Source organism: Porites lutea, chromosome 12, assembly GCF_958299795.1.
Source record: "Porites lutea chromosome 12, jaPorLute2.1, whole genome shotgun sequence".
In the NCBI taxonomy this organism is placed as follows: Eukaryota; Metazoa; Cnidaria; class Anthozoa; order Scleractinia; family Poritidae; genus Porites; species Porites lutea.
In genome coordinates this window covers 13,798,100-13,823,099 of record NC_133212.1, presented here as the reverse complement: position 1 = coordinate 13,823,099, position 25,000 = coordinate 13,798,100, and the positions used below count along the sequence as shown (strand labels likewise).

General features: G+C 38.2%; 1 protein-coding gene across 1 annotated transcript in view; it reads left to right on the top strand.

The window, feature by feature from the left end:
• The window catches only part of LOC140953995 (oncoprotein-induced transcript 3 protein-like), a 31,951-nt gene extending 27,098 nt beyond the window's left edge, over positions 1-4,853 (top strand). The window contains exons 7-8 of the mRNA XM_073403381.1: positions 3,454-4,039; positions 4,496-4,853. Coding sequence (XP_073259482.1) covers positions 3,454-4,039; positions 4,496-4,838 — 929 coding nt within the window. The 3' untranslated portion in view covers positions 4,839-4,853. The remainder of the gene's footprint in view (positions 1-3,453; positions 4,040-4,495) is intronic.
• Positions 4,854-25,000: the final 20,147 nt, after the last annotated feature.

Below are 25,000 nucleotides of genomic sequence, written 5' to 3'. Positions count from 1 at the left end.
GGGGCCTTCAATTTTTTTGGATGGAACATGGGGGGCCTTAAAGTGCCAAAAGATGACTTTGGGGAGGTCTTCAAGCTTCTTGTAAGTAGCATCCCTACTGAGCAGCATGATGCTTGAGTATTAAAAGACCTGATTTTGATTCAGTTTTACACAAAGTCCTATATTGTGTAATACTAAAACAATTTCATCAGCATTTTGACAAAAAGATTTAATGCTCAAATAGTAGGTGCATCAACACAACATCCATTATTGTGTAACACTAAAACAATTTCATCGGCATTTTAACAAATGATTACGTGCATAAAGTCATGTCATCCAATCTCACTATCCGAATCATTATTTGTAGATGAGGTTGATGTGGACTCACTGTCTGTGTCACTGTCAAGTTTTTTGCTATTAGAGCATGTAGTGCTCATATAAAAAGCTGTAGGCTTTGGCTGATTATCTTCTTTCTTCCTTGAAGCGGTCCTGTCGGCCTCTAACCTTTCGGTGGCTTGTCTTATCTCAATTATAACACAATCACTGATAAATCCTTGCTCTATAAGCTGTTTGAGAGGCTCTAGGTGAAATCTCTTTCTCAGTTTAGTGTGAAGTGCTTCTCTGTTGAGGTTATTACTGTCAATCACAGGAATACTGGCTTTTTGGGTGATATGTATTTCTCCATTCCCAGTCAAACGTTTACACACCTCTTTAGCCTGCCTTGACAATACTTTCCGCTTCTTGGTCTTGTTCTTTCTTTTTTGTTCTTTCATTCTTCTCTTCCTTCTCACTTCTTCAGCCTTAGTGTAATTATTTTGGTTATATCTTCTACATAAGGCAAGAAGTACTGTATTCCAGCATGTGAAAAAGTGTTCCCTTTGTTTCTTCTAAGGCTTGAAGCTTTACTTCAACATACCTTACTGTGCTCTATCCCCCTGGATCTAAATCAAGGGAGGGAAGATAACAATTTTTCCTTTTCTCTGACAGTCTGTTTGTAATATCTTGAGAGGAATTCATCATTTTCTCCAAGGCACCTATAGCTCTTTCACACCGAGAAACATCTTCAGAATTGGCATCATGTGGAATAGATTGTAACCTTTGAATGTCGTACGAATGACCACTATCTGAGTTTGCTGAATTGCTCTTGATTTCATCCACTTTTGAAGCCAGAGTTTCTATGACTTTCTATTTCAAATCTCCACCTTCTTTCAGCAATTAAGTAATGTTGGAATCGTTCCTTTGAAGAAAAATCTGTAAAACACTCAGTGTATAAAACAGATACAACATCATTATAGTATTGGAGTCGTGCACTGTGAGGGTTTGGAATCAGATAACTTTCAAATAGCTGAACTTCTTTAATTTGATTCGTTTTGTCTACAACCAACATCCCGCTGCCTTAGCTAGAATGGAAAATAATGCATGGGATGTGGCAAAGGAAGTTAAAGAACGAATTCACGATGCTCCCGTTTTGAAAGAATACATCACTGCATATCTGACTATGAAGCCAGAAGATCAGTTCTTCTTTAATGAAGCCAATATTTTGGCATTTAATAAAGCAAAGAGTAACACTTCGCGAGAGCAAATTCCAGGTAGCGGATATATGAACAAAATATCCACATTCATTGAATCACATTACAACGTGGGTGAGCTCTATATGGAGTTTCTCAAGAGGGCATGCAGTGAACATTCAGATGGTCGTCTTTGCGACTTCTGTGAAAGCCATCCATGGGTAGGACCAGAGAGTGAGCGAATACCCCAACCCATACCTGACCCCAAGAACACTCCACACTATAAGAGCGTGTTTTGTACGCCAGTGAGAAATGATGATGGTAGCTGCAGAGATCCTGATGACTGGCAGCCAACGGCTCAGTTGAAACGCTTATTTAATTCATCAGAAATAACCCTCAATGATACAGATGCCATTAAAGAATATGCAACAAAGTTCGCTGTTGATGAAAAATACGTGCGTTAATATCTGGAGCACCTGACAACACTGAGACTCAAAGAATTCATCAGGTCGACTCAGAGGCAAAGCGACAAAAGCAAACGAGGCCTAAAAACATACAATGAGTATGACTGGCTAGACATGTCTCTAAAAGGAACATTTCAACAACTAACTGTCAAAGAACTTGAGAAATATCTAACTGCCCATGGACTTGGCAAGTATGGTAAAAAAAGTGACAAAATAAAAACCATCAGCTGCCATGTACTGTGAAATAATGAGCTTAATTCTATAAAAGAGAAACAGTTGGAAATGGCAGACTCCATGTCATATGCTGACCAGCAAGATGACAAATCACTCTCAGATGACGATTATGTAGTTGGCACATTTGGAAGTGACAGTGAGTAAGAACGGTAAAGTAAAGAAAATGTTATTTGTTATTTCCATTTGGGTATTATGTAAGAAAGGGGGCCCTTAAATCTTTTAACATGATTGAAGGGGGGGGGGGGGGTACCTTGAAAGGAGAATCGAAAAAAGCAGTTGAAGAACCGTATGAAGGAAAAGGCCTGTCAGCAGATGAGTTTTACTGACTAGTTTTAAAAGGTATCATCTCCCAACGGCTTGTCGGTTTTACTCACTAGAAGAAAGAAAGGAAATATCATGCTGCCTGTGTGCTTGTTGTCTGCTTTTTGACCCACGTTGTCAACTTAACGGCAAGGTTGTTGAAGACGAAGAGTCTAAAACCCTCTGCGATTTTTGGTCGAGGACTTCTTCTTGCTGGCTATAAAACCGCCAGGAACTTACTTTAATAATTAATTACTGCCTTCTTGCAGATCTTCGAAGTTCAGCTCTCTTCTTTTCCCCCACTACCAGCGATCTTTTGCCACGGCGCTCCGCTGGATCCAATTCGTCCCCCGGATAGAAATTCAAAGAGTGACGGCAAAGTGTTTTAATTTTCTCAGACAAACATTGCATTGAAAGTTGCGAAGAGCCGCTACATTTCTTATCAAATACTTTTCCAGCCCGATTCCTTCAGCAACAACTTGAATAGATTTAGGCTAGATTTATGTAACTCGGCACGCGTCATTGCAACTTTCAAGGAAGATTCCTTCAATGGACCACCGCATTGGAACTTTTTTATATAGTACCTTCACTTTAGATTTCTTGTTGTAGGAAAACAGAAGAAAAACAGTGCGAGAAATACGACTAGAATACGTGAATCGCGGCCAGACTTATTTGACAGCCAGTCATTCACATTTGTCTTATTTTTGTTATTTTTTTAATAAGTAGGCGGGATGGGAAAAATAATGGCTTCCTTCTAGGCGTTCCCCTCCTCCCTCCTCCCTTGCGCGCGGTCTCGCACCCTAATTCCCTTCCTCTTCCCTTTCGAATACTCAATACTCAATGCCTTAATCCAATAGTAATCTTAAATAGATAGGCCAACCAAATGTTAAAGTTCGCAAAGAATGCTTTGCTGCTCAAGTTATTTTTTGTGAGTGTTGTTTGTGACAATCGTTTTTTTTTTTTTTTAGCTCCAGGTGTTAACGTGCAGTGTAAGAGTGAAAACATGACCATCATCATCCCCAAGTCACTTCTCTTTGGTATTGACCGTGAACACCTTCGACTCCTGGACACTAGTTGCAAAGCTGCAGAGAATAACACCCACTTTTCACTCACAACACCGCTGACTGGCTGTAACACAACAAGCAGGCACACACCCACAGCTATCGTCTACTCCAACGCAGTCTTAGACATGCCCGTAGCTGTTAAAAATGTGGTGACACGTGTTCGTAAATTAGAAATACAATTCAGCTGTTTTTACAGCAAGCATGGCGTGGTATCTTCAGTTGTTTGGAAAGCAAGTAACAGAAAGCTTGTGTTTAGCAATGAAGGAGAAGGGAATCTGACACTCTCACTTGAGATGTTTCATAACAAAACATTCGTGAGTCCTTACACGAAGAGGGACTTCCCTGTGGCAGTTATACTTCGCAATCCCCTCTTTTTTGAAGTGTCTGTCATATCAGATGACAAGCAGCTGTCAATCAGAGCAGATCGCTGTTATGCCACACCCACTCAGGATCGTATGAACCCTCTGAAGTATGAGTTCATTAAACAAGGGTACGATAAAAAAAATACATTATAGTACAATGACATTTTTTAAAATCTCTGTTTCTGGGATCGTTAGTGGGGACGCACATGTCAGCTGTTGGCCATTTTGCCCTGTACCTAGTAAAAGTTCCAGAAGTCTTTGCGAAACTTATATGGCCCAGTTTCCTTCCGGTTTTCAAAGTAGCGAATTCTTGCCGAAGAAAAGCAATGTCATCCTCGCGTTTATTAGGGGGAGGGGTCAGTGGGGTTTGGTGAGTTCTGCAAGTTTTTAAACTGACTCACCGGCGTAAAATTCGTTATGTAGTCGGCCACTAATGTATGGCATGCACTTAATTTAAATGATTAAGATTAAAGCAATTAATTAAACCGATATAGACACAGCATCTAAATTTTTTTTTATTTGTACTTAATTTTTAACTCAGTTATAAAGGTAGTTCTACCTTTGTTTGATTTCATTTCTCTTAGATGCCCAAGTGATGCAACATTACAGTACTATTCTGCGCCCTTAGCTGGTGTTCAGCGGTTTAGCCTGGAAGCCTTCAAGTTTATTGCAGATCATCCATTTGTTTTTCTTCACTGTCACGTGATCCTTTGCAATGCCTCTGACCCAGGCTCCATATGCAATAAAAGCTGTTCAGCAAAAGGCGGCAGACGAAGACGTGAAGTTAGTCCCCAAGAAAATGACGCCTACACTTTGGGCGAAGGCCCAATCTACCTGGCTCGCGAAAAAGAAGAGGAAATACAATCTAGTGGTCTGGGTATGAGGGGTATGTATCAGTGGGCATGTAGCATAAAATTTATAAGATGACTGAAATAATTAGCATTTGGTTCCAGTTTAAAAGAACCGTGTTAAAATGGACTATACGCGATGATGATGCTGATACTTCTGATTCAATATTGCGAAAAACTTTATTACCAAAGTTAAAGTAAAGGACAGATTATCTTATAACGTCTGGCTGCATCTAGTACACAATACCCCGCCTTCCTTTTTGTCTTCAAACGAAGCTTCCGTGGCACCTTCCGAATATGTAGCCATCCTAATTTCACCAAATAAACTAGGCTCTAATTCTTTCACTTTGTAGCCTTCATGTTATTCGAATCTTCATCTTTTACACACTGTCTGATTCTACAATTAGTTCTGATCATTTCTACATCTGATTGCAAACTTATCGAGCCTTGCACCTAAATTACGTAATTGAGCATGAAAAATATTTCGCAACAACGACTCAAACACCCTGAAATAGGTATTAAGAAGTGTGTCCCGTTTCTTTATTCTTGACCATTGTGTTGATTCTAAAGCTAAATTTCATCTTTCTAGGTTCCAGTCCCGCCATAATAATGGCTGTACTTGTGACAAGTATCGCCTTTCGGTGGGTACACCGCTGGTAACCCTTAAGAAGTCACCTGACAGGGCTATGGTAATATCAAGTTACTACAAAAGATAAAAGCATGCTTATTCACGTTAACTTGATGTGACACATTTAAAGGGTACCTTAGATTAGGGATATTCAAACTGATGAGCTTAGTTGATTCGTATTCATTGATCAACGGCTTTTTGCTTTCAACGCCTAGAAAATCTCTTTATAAAGTAGAAAGACAACCCAAACTTTTTACCTAGCCGAATTCCTTTATATTTCTAAAACATTATAAAAGCTATAAAAGCTATTAATCTTTAAGGCCTAGGCCAAACGTCGCACTTCTCATGAGACAAACCAAACTAAGTGAGTTAAGTTCGACGTCTGGCTCAGTTAAGTTCGTCTGAATGAGTTTGGATCGTCCAAGACGTTCTATCAGTCCTCTATCAGTCCCTTCCAGACGGATAGAACGTCTGACGATCGTTTCCGGGACAAACGTCAATCTTCACATGCGAAAACGAGTTGAAAAGCGTTGTTGCGCGTTTTCAAACCCTGTAAACAACCTGATTTGTTGCAAGACAGGTTTGATGTGAGTGGTAAAACGCGCAACATTGTTATTCAACTCTTTTTGTTGCAGGACAAGTTGCATGTTTGTTGTTGCCCGTTTTTACTTACCTTAAGAAATAGAAGACTTGTATGATGATGCATATTCAGGTTCCCATAGACAAAAAAGATTTGAATAATTTTGGGTGGAATTATTTGGCACTTTTCATTTAAATTATAGTTAGAAAGGGAACTAACTTGATTATAGACCTTTTAAGCTTGCGTGTTTCGTTTTCCTAAATAACTTCAGATAACACTATTTTCTCAAGGAAATTTGCCTTAAAGTCGTTTAATTTAATAAATTAGGCATCCAAATGCATGTGGATAGGACGACATTTGAAAGAATCAGTTCTCTGGGGTAACATCACGTGGTCTGAAATTGAAAAACAAAACATGCATGCTAAGAATTGCCCCATGTAAGGGATTCCGGAATCCGGGAAAGTTTTGCTTGTGGAATCTGAAATCTTGGGCTTTGGAATCCGGAATACAGATCAAGGAATCTGGAATCCAACTAACGATTGGAATCCCGAATCTAACTTCCACTGACAAAAAATCCGGAATCCGGTACCTGGAATCCTGAATTTCCATCTGCAAATCCAGAATCCAAGACTATCTTAGATTCCTTTACATTGGGCGATATTTAAAAAGGTCCATTGACCGTCATGTCTCCTCAAATGCTTGATGATTAAATTAAGATGAGCATATGATACAGAGTGGAAGTGGTTCTGTTGATAGAATAACCCATCTAAGGTGATACGTGTGAGGATGAACATAGAAATTAAAAAAGGAAGGCTTGTTACCTTTCATGTTTTCAGTGTGACATCGTTTATCATGATATTAATAAAGTTGCATTTGATAAAATAGAAACAACTGTCAAAGTGTCAAATTGCAAGACGAGCAAAAGGGTGCTGCGGACAGTCATACCTCTATTAAGTGGTCAAAGCCCCAGATCTCTGTTCCCTTATGTACTGCAAACCTGACCTGTATCAAGCAGTCACCTCTATCACCAGTCACAGTCACCTTTTCCAAGGTTCAAAGAGTTTTTCTTCTTTTTTTAATTTTATACACATCCATTTAATGGTCACTTTGACAAGCTGTATTATACTAGTGCGATAGACACATTGTACATTTGTATGGAGTTTAGTTGTCTTTTACTTGCTTTCTTTTGACACAAGAAAGGTGGAGATACTAACCAGCATAATAACGTACATTAATTTTAGAAAGAGATCGATCCAGACCCGCACAACCTTCCTGCCGTTCGTGACTTCAAGAACGTCTGCTGCTTTTAAGCTCTCCTCTGTGAAGTGACGTTAAACAACCGAGTTTGCAGATTGACAAGTAGATCCTCGTTTACTTATATTGAACAAGCCATTACAAAAACATAGCGATTGCTACGAAAAGGAATTTATTTCCTCTAACTACCTCGTCATGATCAAGTTCGTGCCATTAGAGGTCATTTTTTTAATATTTCAAAATACTAGGACCCTTATGGCCATGATCATGATATCGCTTTTGAAACACGTTAAATTACAAGACTTTGCAAGGAAATAAGCGCATAAAATGAGAGTAGGAGACACGAAAATAATTATCTTAATTTAATGAATGTTTTATTCATTTATTATTCAGTGTATTATTTATTCATTAAGTTTCAATTTTAGCCGGCAGTTAGTTGTATTCATAAAAATATACAACATCGTCTTAAGATGAAAGGATTTATAAGATGAGCGTTTCTGTTTACGGGTACGGGCGCACTCAAACGAAGAATACCTGAATACAGTGTATCTAAAGGTCGATTTCCGTGTGCGTGTACAGGTTATTTACTATAGTAATCGTACCTGGAAACGATATATCTCAAGGAGTCTTGTTTCCGTGTACGTGCACAGATAAATTACCTTTTGGTAAACCACCTCCTATATATATAGCCCGGAGCATAAAAATTGATGCCATTACCTTTTATACGATTGCGTGGAAAACGCATTTGTCTACCAGTACTCGTAGGTAGAAACGAGTTGTATTCCATTCGCTTGCGTTTTGAACGGATATGTTTTTGGTACCTTCCTTAGACCTGCAAAATGACATAACGTTGAAACATGTTAGACTTTCAATTACCTTAGCGTCAACCACATGAGATCGTGACGGGATATTAGACTGACATCTAGCCGGAACTAGTAATACGGGTAGTATAGCTATAACGGAAGAAAGTAGTTTTGCACCGATGAAGCACAGAATATGACCTTTGAAAACACAAAGGGGCTTAACTGCTTTCTACCAAGGATCTTACAATTGTCGTAGTCAAATGGCGTTTAAGGTTTCCATGAATAACATGTACCAAAGGATCCTTCTATTGGTGACATTTTCAATTACAATCGAAGGTAAGTTTTAGAGGAATTATGTACATTTCAGTGACAAAACGAAAAACATTAGTTGCAAGATCACAGTCACCGCGAGGTTATGAAAGGAATCAGATCACCATTAATCTTCTTGACTGTTTGAGTGCAAGCATCTGGAGTTCTAGTTGTTTGTTTCTACTTGACAAAAAAAAAAACGTCCACAACAAATGCCAAATCGGATGAAAAAATCTGCGAAAGACTAATTTAAGCTGTTTTGATTAACAAGCTAAAGAAAGTATCGCCATTAAACGAGTTAATAAGGCCTTTGAGTGCCCAGAGAGGTTTATATAGGAAATGAAAAAAACAACAACAACAACAGCTAAAAGCAAGCAAACAAACAAACATTTCGTAAAAATGCGTAATGCGTCATTGATGGGCCTTGATAATAAACATAACAGTTTTGCAAAAAGCTTGTCGTGCTGCACTTGGTCGAACGCTTATTAGAGAAAGGCTTTTAGTTTGATGGCGTTTGATCTTCCAATAAAAGGGTCATTATGTATGTCAGCTAGTATTTACAAGAGAGAAAATGCGGTACCTCCAAACTTTTATTACTACTATTATTGTTATTATTTTGTACCGTCCGTTGCTATACATTAATATTTTTTTCTGCGGACAAGGGTCGGTCGGAAAGATATAGCTCTGTTATTTTAACAGTGAAGTTTAGCTATACTTTTGTGAGAGCCGTGGATATCCACTAGGTCTGCTTTACTTGCAAATTGCTTTGGAGAAAACATTTTTCCAATGATTGTCTTGAGGAGCTTGTAGTGACTTAGAGCGGTCTTTTTGTTCAAAGTAAGCTGGTCCATGGTTTTTATTATAATTAAGAAATCTTATCGAGGCGCAATTTCTTGGGGAATTTATGTCTTCTTAACACTATAATGTCATTAAACCTTCAACTAATTATAACACTAATTAACACACTTGATCGATTTACTTATTTTATTTACTTACTTGCAAATTTTCTTTTCTGTTTGCTTAGTTTTGTCAAAAATTAAAATTAAATACAAATGTACAAGACTGTTGCATTAAATATTCATGTTTTAGCAAAGCAATCAAATCGTGAATACCTATGAATCCGTGATTTGTTTCTGCTATAGTTTTTTATTTAATTATTTGTTTATTACAGATTCACTCCACTACATTACAAGCAAATAATAATAATAATAATAATAATAATAATAATAATAATAATAAAGTTGTGGAGAAGGAGACAATCAAAAGCGCGAATGCGCCATACTAGGGATGCCCCCACTAATTAAAATATAAGAAAAATATATACAAATAGAAATATAAATGTTCTAGTTATCCTTAATAAAACTTAAAACATTTTTTTTAAAAGTTGCAATACTGTTTGATTCTCTAATATGATTGGGTAAACCATTCCATTCATTTACAATACGGTTAAAAAAACAATATTTAAAACCATCAGTTTTACAAAAAATTTGGAACAAGGTCCTGTCTGTCATTTTTCCTCGGGTTATAACCTGTATTTCTGTCCTTACAAAATATAAGCTTATTTGAAATATCAATATCATAATATCCATTAATTACATTTAAAAAAAATGTAACATCTCTAGTGAACCTCCTATTAGATAATGACAACAAATTTAGCTTTGATAGTCTATAGTATAATAATCATCATCAGAGCTAGTGATCCATCTGGTAGCTCTTCGCTGAACAGCCTCCAATTTATCAATGTTACGTTTAGTATGGTGAGGTTTCCAAGTTTCGCCTGAATATTCTAATAAAGGTCTCACATGACTACAATACAGTGTGTTCATGGTATCAATATCCTTTAAGTCCCTACAAGTCCTCTTAACCAAAACCCTATTAGCCCTAGCAGTTATTTTATCTACGTGTTAATTCCATGAAAGATTACTAGCAGTAAATAATCCTAAATCTTTATACACATTAACACTTCCCAAAGGTTGGCCTTCAATATCATACTCCCCAACTAAGGGTGACTTTTTCCTGGTTATTCGCATGATCTTACATTTCTTGGTATTAATTCTCATCTTATTCATCTTACACCAATCTGAAATTTTATCTATGTCACTTTGAAAAGTAGACAGACCTTCTTGAGTACTAATAACCCTATACATTTTACTGTCATCAGCATACAAAGCAATTGAACTGTCCTTACTAATTAACCCCGGTAAATCGTTGATGTAGATTATGAAGAATAATGGTCCCAACGAAGAACCTTGTGGGACACCAGAGGTTACGGTTAACCAGTCGGAAGCCGCTCCTTTCACTACAACACGCTGTTAACGTTCTGTTAAATAATCTCTACACCAATTTAGCAAGTCTCCAAGGACACCATATTTGTAAAGTTTGGTTAATAGAATATTATGACCGACAAGGTCAAAAACCTTTGAAAAGTCTATAAATACTACATCAACTTGACCTCTCTTGTCCAAGACTTTGAACCAATCATGATGTATTAAGAGTAGTTGAGTAGAGCAGGAACGACCAGTGAGGAACCCGTGATGGGAATCATGTATGAATCTAATAACTTGATCATAAATAGCATTGTAAACAATTCTGTCCTGGTATTTCCTAGAGATAGTTAAGAGTGAAATGCCTTTATAATTTTCTACTGGCTCTCGATCACCATCCTTGTGAATGGGTGTAATATTAGCTGATTTTCATAATTTAGGTAGGCGTCCCTGTTTCTGAACGATAAATTGAAGAGCATACTTAGAGGAACTGCAGATGTGTCAGCAGTCTCTTTAAGTAAACGAGCAGGTATTTTATCAACTCCACCAGAGTTTTGTCCTGAACTCCTGACTAGTATTTGGTCGAAGAAATTTTGGCGATTACCGGTCGGGTGTCGATAAAACCCGGAACATGGAACACTTCGGAACATGCCGGAACATGCCGGAACATGCCGGAACATGCCGGAACATGAAAAAAATAAAAATAAAATTCATGAAAAAAAAATTTAAAAAAATGAAGTAATAATAATAATAAAATGACTTTTGTAAAAATTAATAAAATAACAAAAAAAAAAAGGAAAAAGAAAGAAATGAAGACAAAGAAACTTACTCGTATCATCTACGAGTATGAGAAAACAATCATTTGTTGGGCGAGTGAGGGACAATGCAAATGACAGTAATTAGTGAAGGCTTGCTTCTAAATTCAAAATATATTAAAATGGGTCGCGAGGAGGAGGGTTTTCAAGCTTTCCTCACACAGCCAACTCTTCTATTGTTTGCCATGCGTTTTGACGGCTATCCATTTACGGCTTTGCGACCGTAAGAAGAGCTTAGGTGCTCCGCGTCGCTTTGGATTTTAGTGGATAAGATTGGCAGTGGTAGCGCAGCAGTAGTTTAGTTTCTAACTGTTATCAATTAGCCTGAATTTTAGCCGTCTCCCGAGTCGCAAGTGAAGTTTGCGACTCGAGGAGATCGCTGAAATTCAAGCTAGATCACAGCCTCCTATTTTCTTCTGCCAAGTTGAAGATAGCAATCGCCGCTGTCAAAGTGATTTGGATATCCTCTGACTACAAAACTGGTGAGAGCGAAGTTGGTGCTTAAATTCGAATGCTTTGCTAACGTGTTTGTTGCTTTGAATTTTGTGACGTTACTGGATTTTAGTGAACATGGAAACGGTAATGCGTAGCTATTCTCGGCGACTAGACTTTCTTGAATTAAATCCTAACGTTGACTGTTCATCCCACATAATTACAAAAAAAAAAACAATCTTGAGTTCCGCAGAATAAAATAATGACCCAATAATGGCACTACAATTTTTATGGGAGGGGCTGTTGAGATTCCCGTGATCATGGAGATCCTCACAGACTTCCTAGCTAGGCTCGTTTCAGACTCCAGACATGAAATGACACGGCAGAACCAAATGCTCCGAGACTGATATATTTAGCAAGGTGGGAGACAAAACAAACAAACAAAGACGGACGGCTCTTTTCCTTTCTATTCACCTTTGACCCGGACACGTAACAAACTGATATTGTAATATTCAGTGAATTTAGTTGAAAAATAGTGTTTACAACAATAACAAGTCTCATAAGCAAACCTTCAAGTGTCTTCTATAAATTAGGCTTGGGCTCGAAATATAGGGGGGGGGGGGCGACAGCGTTTTAGCACACAGAGTGGAAAAAATGCAACGTCACAGGGGATGCTCAAGTTAAATCACTTTAACAGCGGCAATCAACATCCTCAACCTAGTCAACCGGCCAGTCAATCGGCTCCTGTCTCTGTAAGTAATTCATGTCAACCTCAAGAAAGCAAAGCACCTCAAGTAAGCAAATGTCGGTTATATAAGGAGACTATATGTTGGCTTGACACGAGCTACTTAACGACTTAGCTTGACATGAAATACTGCACCGACATTTCAGACCATCGCGGAGCCTGGATGGATAACCGCCAAATGATTAACTTATGGCAAACAATTACAAGAGGTGGCTCTATGAGGAAAGCTTGAAAACCCCCCTCCACGCGACCCCGTTTCAATATATTTTGAATTTAGAAGCAAGCCTTCACTCATTACTATCATTTGCATGGACCCTCACTCGCCCAACAAATTAATTGCGACAAAATATGGTTTTCTCACACTCCTAGATGAACAGATACCAGTTTCTTTTTCTTAATCAGATTTCTTAATTTTTCGTTTTTCTGTTATTTCATGCTATTTTGTTATTATTAATTTTTACAAAAATTATGTTATTATCATTGTTTTATTCGATCATTTTTTTAATGAAAATTATTTTTATTTTTTCATGTTCCGGCATGTTCCAGAATGTTCTGTGTTCCAGGTTTTATCGACGCCCTTACCGGTTACATTCTCCGCGGGATAAAAGTGTAGAGCGTAACGCAACTAATTAAGACATGTCTTTTCTTGCAAGGAGCTTGGAAAAATTTGATTGGTTCGTGGACTGACAGAGGGTCATCATGGACTGGAAGTATTCCTTACAATGATGCTCAATGGCATTATGGACCAGCAAGACTGTGGACCACACCTGTCAATTCTGATGAGTATGGTAGGTAACAGCGGATACTGACAATTGTTTTGTTTTCCCATTTAAGACCACCTGATGGTACCCCAGAGAACTCTTTATTTCGACTGTCGTCTTATGCATGTGCAAATGTATGCATAATTAATGAAAAGACAAAAGACAAATTCCCTGGAGAACATGACGTGGTCTGAATTGGGAAAACAAAACATACAACGTAAAAGGGTCTATAACTTAGCAAAGGCTTAAGACTTAAAGGTTCAATTTAGGCTACCATCACACTGCACCGGACGGAATTTTTGACTGGCTGGACCGAGCATTTCGTCCACAGAGAACCTTTCAATATTTTCGTTCTGTTTACATGGAGCCAAGGGCGTAGCGTCCTTCACGCAAATACGCACGTGCGTACTTGAGAAATTGATAGCATTTTTTTAAAGATTTTCTTTTACAATTAAAAGCCATTTGTAGTTCCTGTCTGTCTCGCTATATTCAACATCGTTTGTACACGTAAAATACAACATTTTGAGTAGTGGAATGTAATAGATTCGAAACATTCTTGAAATGTTTGCCTTCAGGCGATCCCACGATACATTGCGTATTCATAGCCCTGACTGATTATCATTCCTTTTAAGATTTGTCTGGAATGTTTTCCCATTCAAAGGCCTTTCGTTTTTTTAGTTTTTATTTCTCTCTTCCCATAAATGTCGAAAGACTACCTTAATGTCGCCCGTAAAAACATGGACCAAACCATGCCGACGATGATCGTAAGCTGAAGCAAACTATTAGGTGCACGTTTGCGGTATCAACACGAATTTTGCAGGAAATTTTCTCCTACCGAACAGATGTGGCATTTTTTTTTTTTTTTTTTTTTCAATTACAAACTTTAGAGATCTCCAGAACAACTGAAAATAAATAAATTCTGACTATCGTTTGTTTGTTCCTTTGTCCCTTGATCGAAAAAAGGGAAAAACTAAAAAAAATCAGCAAACGACTAAACGTGTGGATAATTCCACAAACATGAACGTGGTGGTAAACATTCCTGTACCAGCTCAACGAAGAACCTTTTAAAAGGTTTTCTTGATATCACGTTATATTGTAAACAAGCCTACAGACCCTTTAAACTGTCAAATATGTATTAAAGGAAAGCAAAAACGTTATTTTGTAGGAAGTTTTTAAAACCATATGGACCCGTGTGCGTACTTGTCAAAATGGTCACGCTACGCTCCTGGGAGCTTTGAACGGCTAAGCGTCTAAATTTTCGTATGGCTAAGGTGGTTCCGTGTAAACGGAACACTTAAACAACGCCACTAATTTCAATCGGTCGAGAATTCGTCCGTGCCGTTTGGACGTAGCCGTATAGACTGACCCGCAGGTAGCTTCAGGTATGTGTGGCTGAGGCCATTAAAACAGAAATATTAGAGCGATTTTCGTCTGACGTTGAAATGAAAACGCACTAACTGAAACAGAAACTGCAAAAGAACGGAAATAGAGCGATTTTATTGGTTCATCAAAAGGATACAGACAGGCTTGGCTTTTGGTTGGTTAAGCGAACGCTCGGGTGAAAAAACTTCATGCCTGAGAACTGTCCAGAAATCAACCGATACTTCGCTTTAACTTCATACTGCAACACGATTGGCTAATCGAACAATGCCTTCTTCAAATTAGGTTTTTTTTGGTGGGAAAACGAAGAGGCCATGTTTTGATCTTTTCATCCAGTGGCTGATAAAACAAACAACGAACACTTACCGAGCGCGCGAAACCATTTTTCAAGGTCATATACGAAAATCGCTCTATACTTTCTAAATTTGCTTTACATGTAAATTTACTTCTTCTTTTCAAAAGACAAACTTCGACAACTGTATTTTTTTTCTGAGAGGATGATCTGCATTAAAGCCAATTGGCTTGTCAGCTCAGTTGTTTCGGTAGTATATATGAAGCAACTAGGGATATTTATATTACACACATACACCTGTTCTGGATGAGGTGCCAGGGCATCGCAGGGTTACCCCCAGCATTGAAAACGTGTTGCCTAAGAGCACACACCCATGACACAAGAAAGGTAGCCTGCATAACAGGCGTTTTATGAGCCAAGCGAGGCAAACGCGGCATTTTGCGCGAAGCGCGAAACGATCGGCTAAATTTAATATACCCTTAGGTATCTTAAACGTTAAGAGTGGTTGTCAGAGAAAACCGGGCAAAATGTTAAAAATGTCAACGGAAGGGGGTGGACAGAATAAGTTCATGCTAACATCATAGATAGGTCTGGTGGAGTAATGGACAAATATACCAAACATAGGTTCTTCACTGCTCTTGTATTACAGATACGAGCATCACTTTTTTCGACCCCCTCGGACACCATTTTTATAAGCAAATTTTCACCATTTTCTAAAACTCACAGAACCCTCCAAATTTAACGAGCGAAGTTTATTTTTTGTATGCGATACAATACATCACAGAACTACTTTCTAAAACCATAAGATTTGTTAAGTATCCACGGACAAGACTAAAATTTTCTTATTTTATCTGACCTAAACTCAGTGTCTGCAAACGAGCAAAAAATCGGGCATTTTTGAATTGATTTACAGCACACAACTAAAACGGCAGAACAACTCTTACAGCCAAATTGCAGTCTACTATCATCCATGTAACCAAAACACTAATAATCCATTTGGACCATTGAAACAGGAAGAAATTAGAAAACTCACATTTGTTATAGTTTCCAAGCTTTTTCTTGCAAACAGGCCGATCCCTTCGTGTTTGTTTTAAGTCCTCTTCGTGAATTTTCCATCATATTTCGCTGTAAAGTATGTTCAGCAGCTGGAGAACATATCAAAAAGCTCGAAATACTGCCTAGGCTACATTTTCAAAGGGCAAAAAGTGCTGAACGATAGGATGAAACTAGAAAATAACAAAGCGACGCCATCTTCAAAATTCAGCACTCAGAAGGGACTGGCACTAGTAGCTGCGTTCGATATCTAACAAACGGACAAAAATTGCAAATTTTTCACGTAATTCCCAAAAGAGACTTGAGCACATAAAAAAACAAACCTTATACAGAAATGTAACCAGAAAGCCTCAGATTCATGTAAGAAGTTCCTTTATCGAACGTTGGCTATTACGAACTATTACCAGGAGCCTATGGGCTCCTGTAATTACCAGTAAGATAAAAAACAAAAACAAAAAACAAACAAACGAGCTTATCAGCGGCCTACTCCAGTCTTATTTCTTCTTCAGTTTCTTCTTTTAGTTGAATTTAGCTTATTTTTCTTTCAAAGGAAAAAACAAGAAGAACGCTTGATCGCAGCTGGTTAATTGCTTCATTCCCTCCTCATTTCGAGGTGTCCCGTGAATGTAGATAATATTAAAGATCTATTTTGTCTCTTTAAAAATCACTTAACTTCGCTCTCATGGGAGCTAGCTAGACTTGCTATATATCAACCTCGCGAGTTTCTAAGCGTGCGGGCTAACTACGGGCAGTAGATATTGCTTGCTGTAAAATTTGCAATAATTTTTATCACCTAAAATAAACAGTTGAATCAGAGTGCGGAGCGGGCATTTTAGGCCGCAAAGCGGCCAAGAAAGCGGACGAAGTAATTTCTGAAAGCCCGGGAGGGGGGGGGGGGGGGTTCCGCATATGGAAGTGGTGGGGATGCTCGTCGTCTCGCTAAGAGGTGTAAATTTCGGATTTTGGTCTCTTTTAGGGTGTTCTGGGCAAAACGACATCATATTTAGCCGTGAAGGTCTCGTTTAGGGTATCACGCAAAAAAAAGATCAAAATATATATTTGATATGTATATCTTTAATTCGTTTTATTCACTCCATTCATATCATCCAAGTTTTCTCATTTGTCTGTGTTTCAACATGGTCTCTTTTAGGGATCAAAAAAAGCTTGGGCTACGCCCAGATCGGTCTCCTTTACGGGTTTAATTCAAAATTTCCGGCGAGCATCCCCACCCCTTTCATATGCGGAGTTCCCCCCCCCCCGCCGGGTTTGAAAGTAAGCCTTTTACTTGATGATCTCATCGCTATCACTTCGCATTTCCATAAGGTAATAGACTGTTGACAAGAGCTGTCAAAATAAACCATTCCAGATCTGGTTTACCGGAAGGATTCGGAAGGGGCTTTTGTTAAAAAGTACCATTACAGGGGTTCCTTCGGTTCTCACTCCGTACCCCTTCCCCTCACTGTTTTTCCTGCTCACTTCTTTTTCAGTATGCTCCTTGCACGGTTCACACAAGCTAAATGCCACGGGTCCGGGCGAATTTTTGACCTGTGCAACCCGTTTAGAGGGAACGTGCAAATTCTCCATAGATTGCAATACTGTTTGCAGCTCAAAAACTTTACGGTTCCGTGGGTCTCATGTAAAGAAAAGGCGGATCCATACAAGTTTTTGGCAGTTCAAAAATTTTTAAAAGGGGTCTGAGTGTTAACTCGAGTTTTGACATCTTCTACATCTCTTCGTCACTGAATTTGTCAAAAACACTTTCACTACGGCGTTTAACACAAGCAGAATCCATGTTCACAGTCCTCACATTTAGAGTAATTGTTAAGGTCTTGCCTTAACTTCAGAGGAGGCACTGATGACAGAAACGGAATTTATTCATCTGCTACGGAGGTAATTTCCAACGCCATTTCGTTTGTTAATCCTTTCCACGGCGCTGTTGCAAAAAATGCGCGCGCGAGTCACACAAGATGGCACAAAATGTGCTTAAAATTGTACATTTAATGGCTATGATATATATTTCGATGAGGTCAGCCCCATCTCGGGAAAAAGTATCCAGTTACGGTCTACTACCCCGACTTATATATATATGGCTCCTGGTAGAGTATAAAAAAGTAATTTTGTGCAATTTTGCAGCGTAATTAAATTGCTAGATAACTCTGTCCGACATCAGAAACCCGTAAACCACAATTAAAAGAAAAAATGTATGAGTAAAGACTACACATCAATATTAATATTAATAATTGTAAAAATTCTAGTATGAGCCATTAAAATTGTTGGATGACCTTCTTCACCTTAGACACTCGTGTCAGTCAAGTGTGAATCGACGTCCGCCATTTCGAATTTTGTTCAAAAAAACCTCTGACCTAGCAGCCCGGCTGCATCTTGCGCCCATCATCTGCCCCCAAGGGGTGAGGATCTGGCTCCTTTTTCATAGAAAATTCATAAATTGTCTACTAAAACACTGCAATTTGGAAGCAAGGCCAATTTAAGCACTTAAAACTGCTCAGATATCTCAGAATTGAAAGAAAACTAGTAAGAAAAATTGCTCAGAAATTACGCAAAAAGTTGCTTGAAACGAAAAAAATTGCTCGAAATACCACAAGTTGCGAAAAAGTTGGAGAGCAACTTTAGGGAAGCTCTAGGGAGAAGGGGGAGGGGGGGAGGGGTGGGAGGCTACTCAATAAAGCTTTTTTCGGAGAGGCTTCGCCCCGAGGTCCAGTCCCTTACCCTTAAATATACTATTTTTGACAAAAGGTACCCCTTTCGTGTATCTTCCATTAAAAAGTTGTACCCTTTATATCTGCTTCGTGAGAATAAATCGATAAGAAAGGAGGTCTTCCGGTCATTTTCGAGTAACCTTAACATGTAAATGATATTGCCATAAGGCATGTTTCTTCGAAGCATTTTAATAATAGGCTCTTTAAAATACTTAATGAAAGATTTTCCTCTCCTTTCACATACTTCAACTTGTGATTTCCTAGCTACCCTTTGATACACCAGATGCTTGAAAGAGGTACCTTTCGGGCGAAGCCTTCGGGACTATGAAACTGTGCATCATGAAATCATGAAAAGGAGATGAGTGGACCCTCCGACATGGACGGTGATAGAAGACTGACGCAAAAATAAATGATACAAAAATGAGTCCAAAAAAACGCTAAGACTTATATGGGATAACTCAAAATGAAGTGAATGAAGAGCAAATGAAGACTGAATAAAGTAATGCCAATTGGTCACCTGTTCACCACACCCCATCACTCCGCCGAAAAAAAAAACGACAACAATTTAACTAAAAGTAGTAATTGAAGAAGAAATAGGACTGTAATAGGTCGCTGATAAGCCGGTTAGTTTGTTTTTGTTTTTTATTTGTTTGGTAAAAGAGTACTAAAGTGATGACGTCATAAAAATGAAATTTCTGAAATTATGGGATCTGTCAGGATATTCTGAAAGAACAATGTCCAAGAGGCCTACTTGCCAAAAATGAGCATTTGGGGGCAAATTGTCTTTGAGATCGTAGTCCAGTTATACTCAGAAAACTCCATACAAACCCTTCTAATTTTTTGGGGGGTCGACCCAAAAAAAATTTAGAAGGGTTTGTATGGAGTTTTGTAAGCATAACTGGGCTACGATCTCAGAGACAATTTGCCCCCAAATGCTCATTTTTGGCAAGTAGGCCTCTTGGACATTGTTCTTTCCGAATATCCTGACAAATCCCATAATTTCAGAAATTTCATTTTTATGACGTCACACTTTAGTACTCTATTCATCACTTGTGGACAAGGCAGCTACTAGTGCCAGTCCCTCCTGAGTGCTGAATTTTGAAGATGGCGTCGCTTTGTTATTTTTTAGTTTCATCCTATCGTTCAGCACTTTTCGCCCTTTGAAAATGTAGCCTAGGCAGTATTTCGAACTTTTTGATATGTTCTCCAGCTGCTGAACACACTTTACAGCGAAATATGATGGAAAATTCACGAAGAGGACTTAAAACAAACACGAAGGGATCGGCCTGTTTGCAAGAAAAAGCTTGGAAACTATAACAAATGTGAGTTTTCTAATTTCTTCCTGTTTCAATGGCCCAAAATGGTTATTAGTGTTTTGGTTACATGGATGATAGTAGACTGCAATTTGGCTGTCAGAGTTGTCGTTTTAGTTGTGTGCTGTAGATCAATTCAAAAATGCCCGATTTTTTGCTCGTTTGCAGACACTGAGTTTAGGTCAGATAAAATAAGAAAATTTTAGTCTTGTCCGTGGATACTTAACAAATCTTATGGTTTTAGAAAGTAGTTCTGTGATGTCTTGTATCGCATACAAAAAATAAACTTCGCTCGTTAAATTTGGAGGGTTCTGTGAGTTTTAGAAAATGGTGAAAATTTGCTTATAAAAATGGCGTCCGAGGGGGTCGAAAAAAGTGATGCTCGTATCTGTTATACAAGAGCAGTGAAGAACCTATGTTTGGTATATTTGTCCATTACTCCACCAGACCTATCTATGATGTTAGTATGAACTTGTTCTGTCAACCCCCTTCCGTTGACATTTTTAACATTTTGCCCGGTTTTCTCTGACAACCACTCTTAAAACGTTCCAAGTAAAAGGAACCTTGCTTTTGCTTGTGCCCACAAACCAAACGAAAGGCGAAGTAGGAGTCGCCTTACACCTTCAAGCGCAAAAATAATTTGCTAGCAATAAAAATCTTTCCTATTCCTCTTATTTAAGTGATCACCAATAGAGTACAAGTATCAAGCGGTAAGGCGTGTGGGCACATCTTCAGGCATAAACAGGGAGCTGTTTTAACACGGGGGTAAGTAATCCGAGATCTGTTAACTCGACATTTTTCGTCATATGAATATGTTTATTAATAATGAGAAAGGGACTTGTGGAGTCCAGTTCGGTGTGTATAAATCATACGAGTGATAGGACTCCCCGGACTTGTTTAGTTACGAGTATGATTACAGACCGAATTGAAGGACACAAAGTTCTGTTACCAATTAATCATAACTATAACAAATTGACTCGACCCAGTTTTTTTTGGGGGGTACCATCCTACATTGAAGCTCTCTGGTATCCCCACCTTTACATTTATTGTAAGTCTAACAAATAGAATGGATAACATATAGATCAATCTACAATATAACATAAAATTTTTGGCGATCGGAGTAAATGTCACATGGTTATAATGCCACGCCCCTTTGAGGTCTGAGTCGAAAATCTGCTGTTGCCGGCACTTTTTCGTGAAAATCTCTCTGTTACACATAGTGCGCATTAGTGCCTTGCGCTGAACAGAGTTTCACCAAAATCGCAAAGACCCAATTCGAGAAATTCAGCGGTTTCCAAATTTAGGTCATAATTTATGCGAAAATGATAAGCAAAATTTACACGATTATATCTAATAAACTATGAGATATATCCCTTTATTTTGGGCATCGTTATAACAGATGGGTCCTTGCAAGTAAGCAAAACGCTTTAGGGCCTTGTAAATGCGCGCGATTTCGAGCAAAGCAAACATATAGAAATTATAGTTTTCGCTATTTGTTGACGTTTGTCAGCGTTTAAGAGTCCTTCTCACGAAAAAAGCATTTTCTTAAAAATTCGTAGTTTTTTTTCCTTCAAATTTTTTCAGGGCCACAATTGATTAACTAACTACCCGGATTCTGAATTTCATGGTCATTGAAAAACTGTGACATTATCTTCTATAAGCCCAAACTTGAGTAAACATCAAAGATTTTTAGCGTTTTGGCTGAGTTTGTGCTTTGGGAGTTGTCTATTGTTTCTAGTCTGTCATGATACAGCATTCTTGTTCAGCACGCGTGCAATGACCACACTTGGCTGACTTCCGAATGCTCACCGAGATATGATAATTTAGTATGAGAAAATAGAGGGGATTCCCGTGACGAGTTGGTTTTAATTTAATTATTGGTTTGCATTAATCCTACGAAAAAATGATATTTTTTTAATAGTAAGTAGATTTAGTGTTAGTACTTCTTGACTGTTTTTGCAAAGGCACAAGAAGCACGAGAATTGATTAAAAATTGTGAGTTAAACCTCTATGTATCGCGCGATGGCCTATCTCACTGTACCAAAATTATCATATCTTGGTGAGCATTCGGAAGTCAGCCAAGCGCGGTCATTGCACGCGTGCTGAACAAGAATGCTGTATCATGACAGACTAGAAACAATAGACAACTCCCAACTAACTCCTCCTAAATTTCTCGAATTGGGTCTTTGCGATTTTGGTGAAACTCTGTTCAGCGCAAGGCACTAATGCGCACTATGTGTAACCGAGAGATTTTCACGAAAAAATACCGGCAACAGCGGATTTTCAACTCAGACCTCAAAGGGGCGTGGCATTATAACCACGTGACATTTACTCCGATCGCCAAAAATTTTATGTTATATTCATTTGTAGATTAATCTATATGTTATCTATTCTATGTGTTAGACTTACGATAAAAGTAAAGGTGGGGATACAAAGTAGGATGGTACCCCCTCAAAAAAACTGGGTCGAGTCACCTTAAAGGTTTTTTAAACTGGCTAAACACAGTTTAAAAGGTTGTGGACCATTACCATTTATTGAGGTATCATTTAAAACTCCTTGCTGGTAACAAGCTTAATTTAGCGCAAACGATCTCTATTTATTAGACATTACATTTATCAGGTTAAAAGTGAAATTTAGGTTGCTGCCTTGGTAACATGGATAATTAAAAACGAGCCTAAATTTTGAATTTATCAGGTTTTCAAAAAATCTAGTCGTTAGATTTCCTTATAAATTTGCACACAAGTTACAATTAGTAACCTTCATTGTTTTTAGAACCTACTTGTTATAACCAAACTGTAACAAACGTAACAGTTTTTGAAATTTTTGATAAAACAGCTTTCAAAATTTATTTTGAGGCTTTCATTGGCGTCACTGTGATATGAATAGGATTGTCGCCAAATTTCGTTAAATTTTAATGGGTAAATTTTAGACATTGTTGTTTATTTACAATGCTTATAATAGTCAACAGAACAAGCTCTCTCACATTGCTTCCTAAGTACGCATGCTCAGCACTTGTGCTCGAGCAGAGGTCACGTGATACGTCAAAGGCGACAAAAACAAAATAAATTCTATTGAACTTCTCTTTAGCATGTCGTTGCACTTTTTTCTTTAAAAGCTTATGCCTTTGACATGATAAAATTGGCTGCATATATTCCTCTCCTTATGATGAAGTAAACTCATAAATCAGATCTAGAGGAACTGTGTTTAGCCACCTTAAAAATTAAATCACAAGATATATTTCTGTCCTATTGATACTGAAGTCAGGGAAGTTGATAGCCAGTCAGATTTGAGTTTTTTCTGGTGTCAAGCGAGTTATCATCACTTTTTTCCCTCACCAGGCAGGTGACAAAGGCCTGGGGATATTTTCTTTGGGGTGGCTACATGTACATAACGAGCTCTGGACCAGAAAGTAGCCCCAGAATTAGCTTTCCAGTAAACTCTGGTTCATGGTATAACCTCAAGTCGAAAGTCAGTGGTACCCGGGTAAAAATATACGTCAACGACAAATTAGTCAAGGAAATCACAATGTCAGGGAGTGGAGCAGATTCTCAGAGCAACAATTACGTGGGGCTGTGGTGTCATAACCAAATACCTATAAAGGGTGATGCTTTTAAAGGTAATTCTGGTTTTAGGGAAATCATACAGGCTTTCAGAGGGTGGTATTGGATTCAAATCATTAATTTATCAATATAATTATTGCAAAAAGAGAGGTGTTTAAACTGGAATCCCTACTCTACCCTACCCTACTCTACCCTACAACCCAAGTTTTAGTACCAGAAGAATAACTCAATGCATGAAGACGACGTTTACTTTATACCTGTACTCAAGTAGTTTAAGGCCTGGGATTAACGGGTTTACCTGTGGAAAATGATCTGAATTATTAGTTATTTGCTTCGGCACAGATTGTGGAGCCTAATCAAAATTTTGGCGCACATAAAGCACTCATCATCCTTACCATTTTAAAGTAATATATAGATTTAGCGAGGGCTAAAAGCGAAGCCTCCGTTTATATATTTATAATAAAAGCAATCAGATTTAAACTTATAACATGAACTCTAAGTCAGAAAAAAGAGATCTTCAAATACATATCAATTATACTCTAGGAGGCTTCGACTAGCTACTACTAGGTGCCAACGAGGGAAAATAATCCGATTTCAGAAAATGTGTGAAGTCTTTACACAGTCTGTATAGTATATGTCGCACGTTTGAAGAAATTCGTCAACTAAAACTCGAGTCACCAATAAGTCATAAACGTGGCACGCTGACCGATGAGCATTTGGCTCAGTTTATGAGGTCACTAGCTTGACTTTGAACGGGCTGGTTCAAATATAAACCGTATGGAACAAGAGTATACAACTGAGTATAAACTGTGGCCCGCCAACCGGTTTAATTTACGAGTTTTTTCTCAGGTTTGCTACTTTTAAATTTGAAAAGATTTGCCTGACTCAAAATCTGGCGCACTGGGCGATTACAGTGCATAGTTATATTAACTTTTGAGCTCGCTTGCTCGATTTCAACAGACCGCGCTGATTAAAATATAAATACCAGAGAACACTCTTAACTACTAAACTGTACACGATTCAAAAAAGCACACAAGCATATAAAAATTGTACTTTTAATCACCTAAAATACCCAGGAACGTCGGACAAACCAACGACGGCTGAGATGAACACATAAGAAGCTCTGCTAATACGCTTGATATTATGATGATGTCATACATCATGCTCTGATTGGTTCTTGTTTTAGCTCTTTGTTACCTTACACATCAGTTGAGCTTTTTTTCGCCGGTACAATACCTCGCTGATCGGCTTTATAAAGCTGCCGCCTCGTCAGCTTCGAGTCTTCGCTCGGCTGACTCGTTGGCCTTTACGCTAATGTATGTATTGGTATATAAT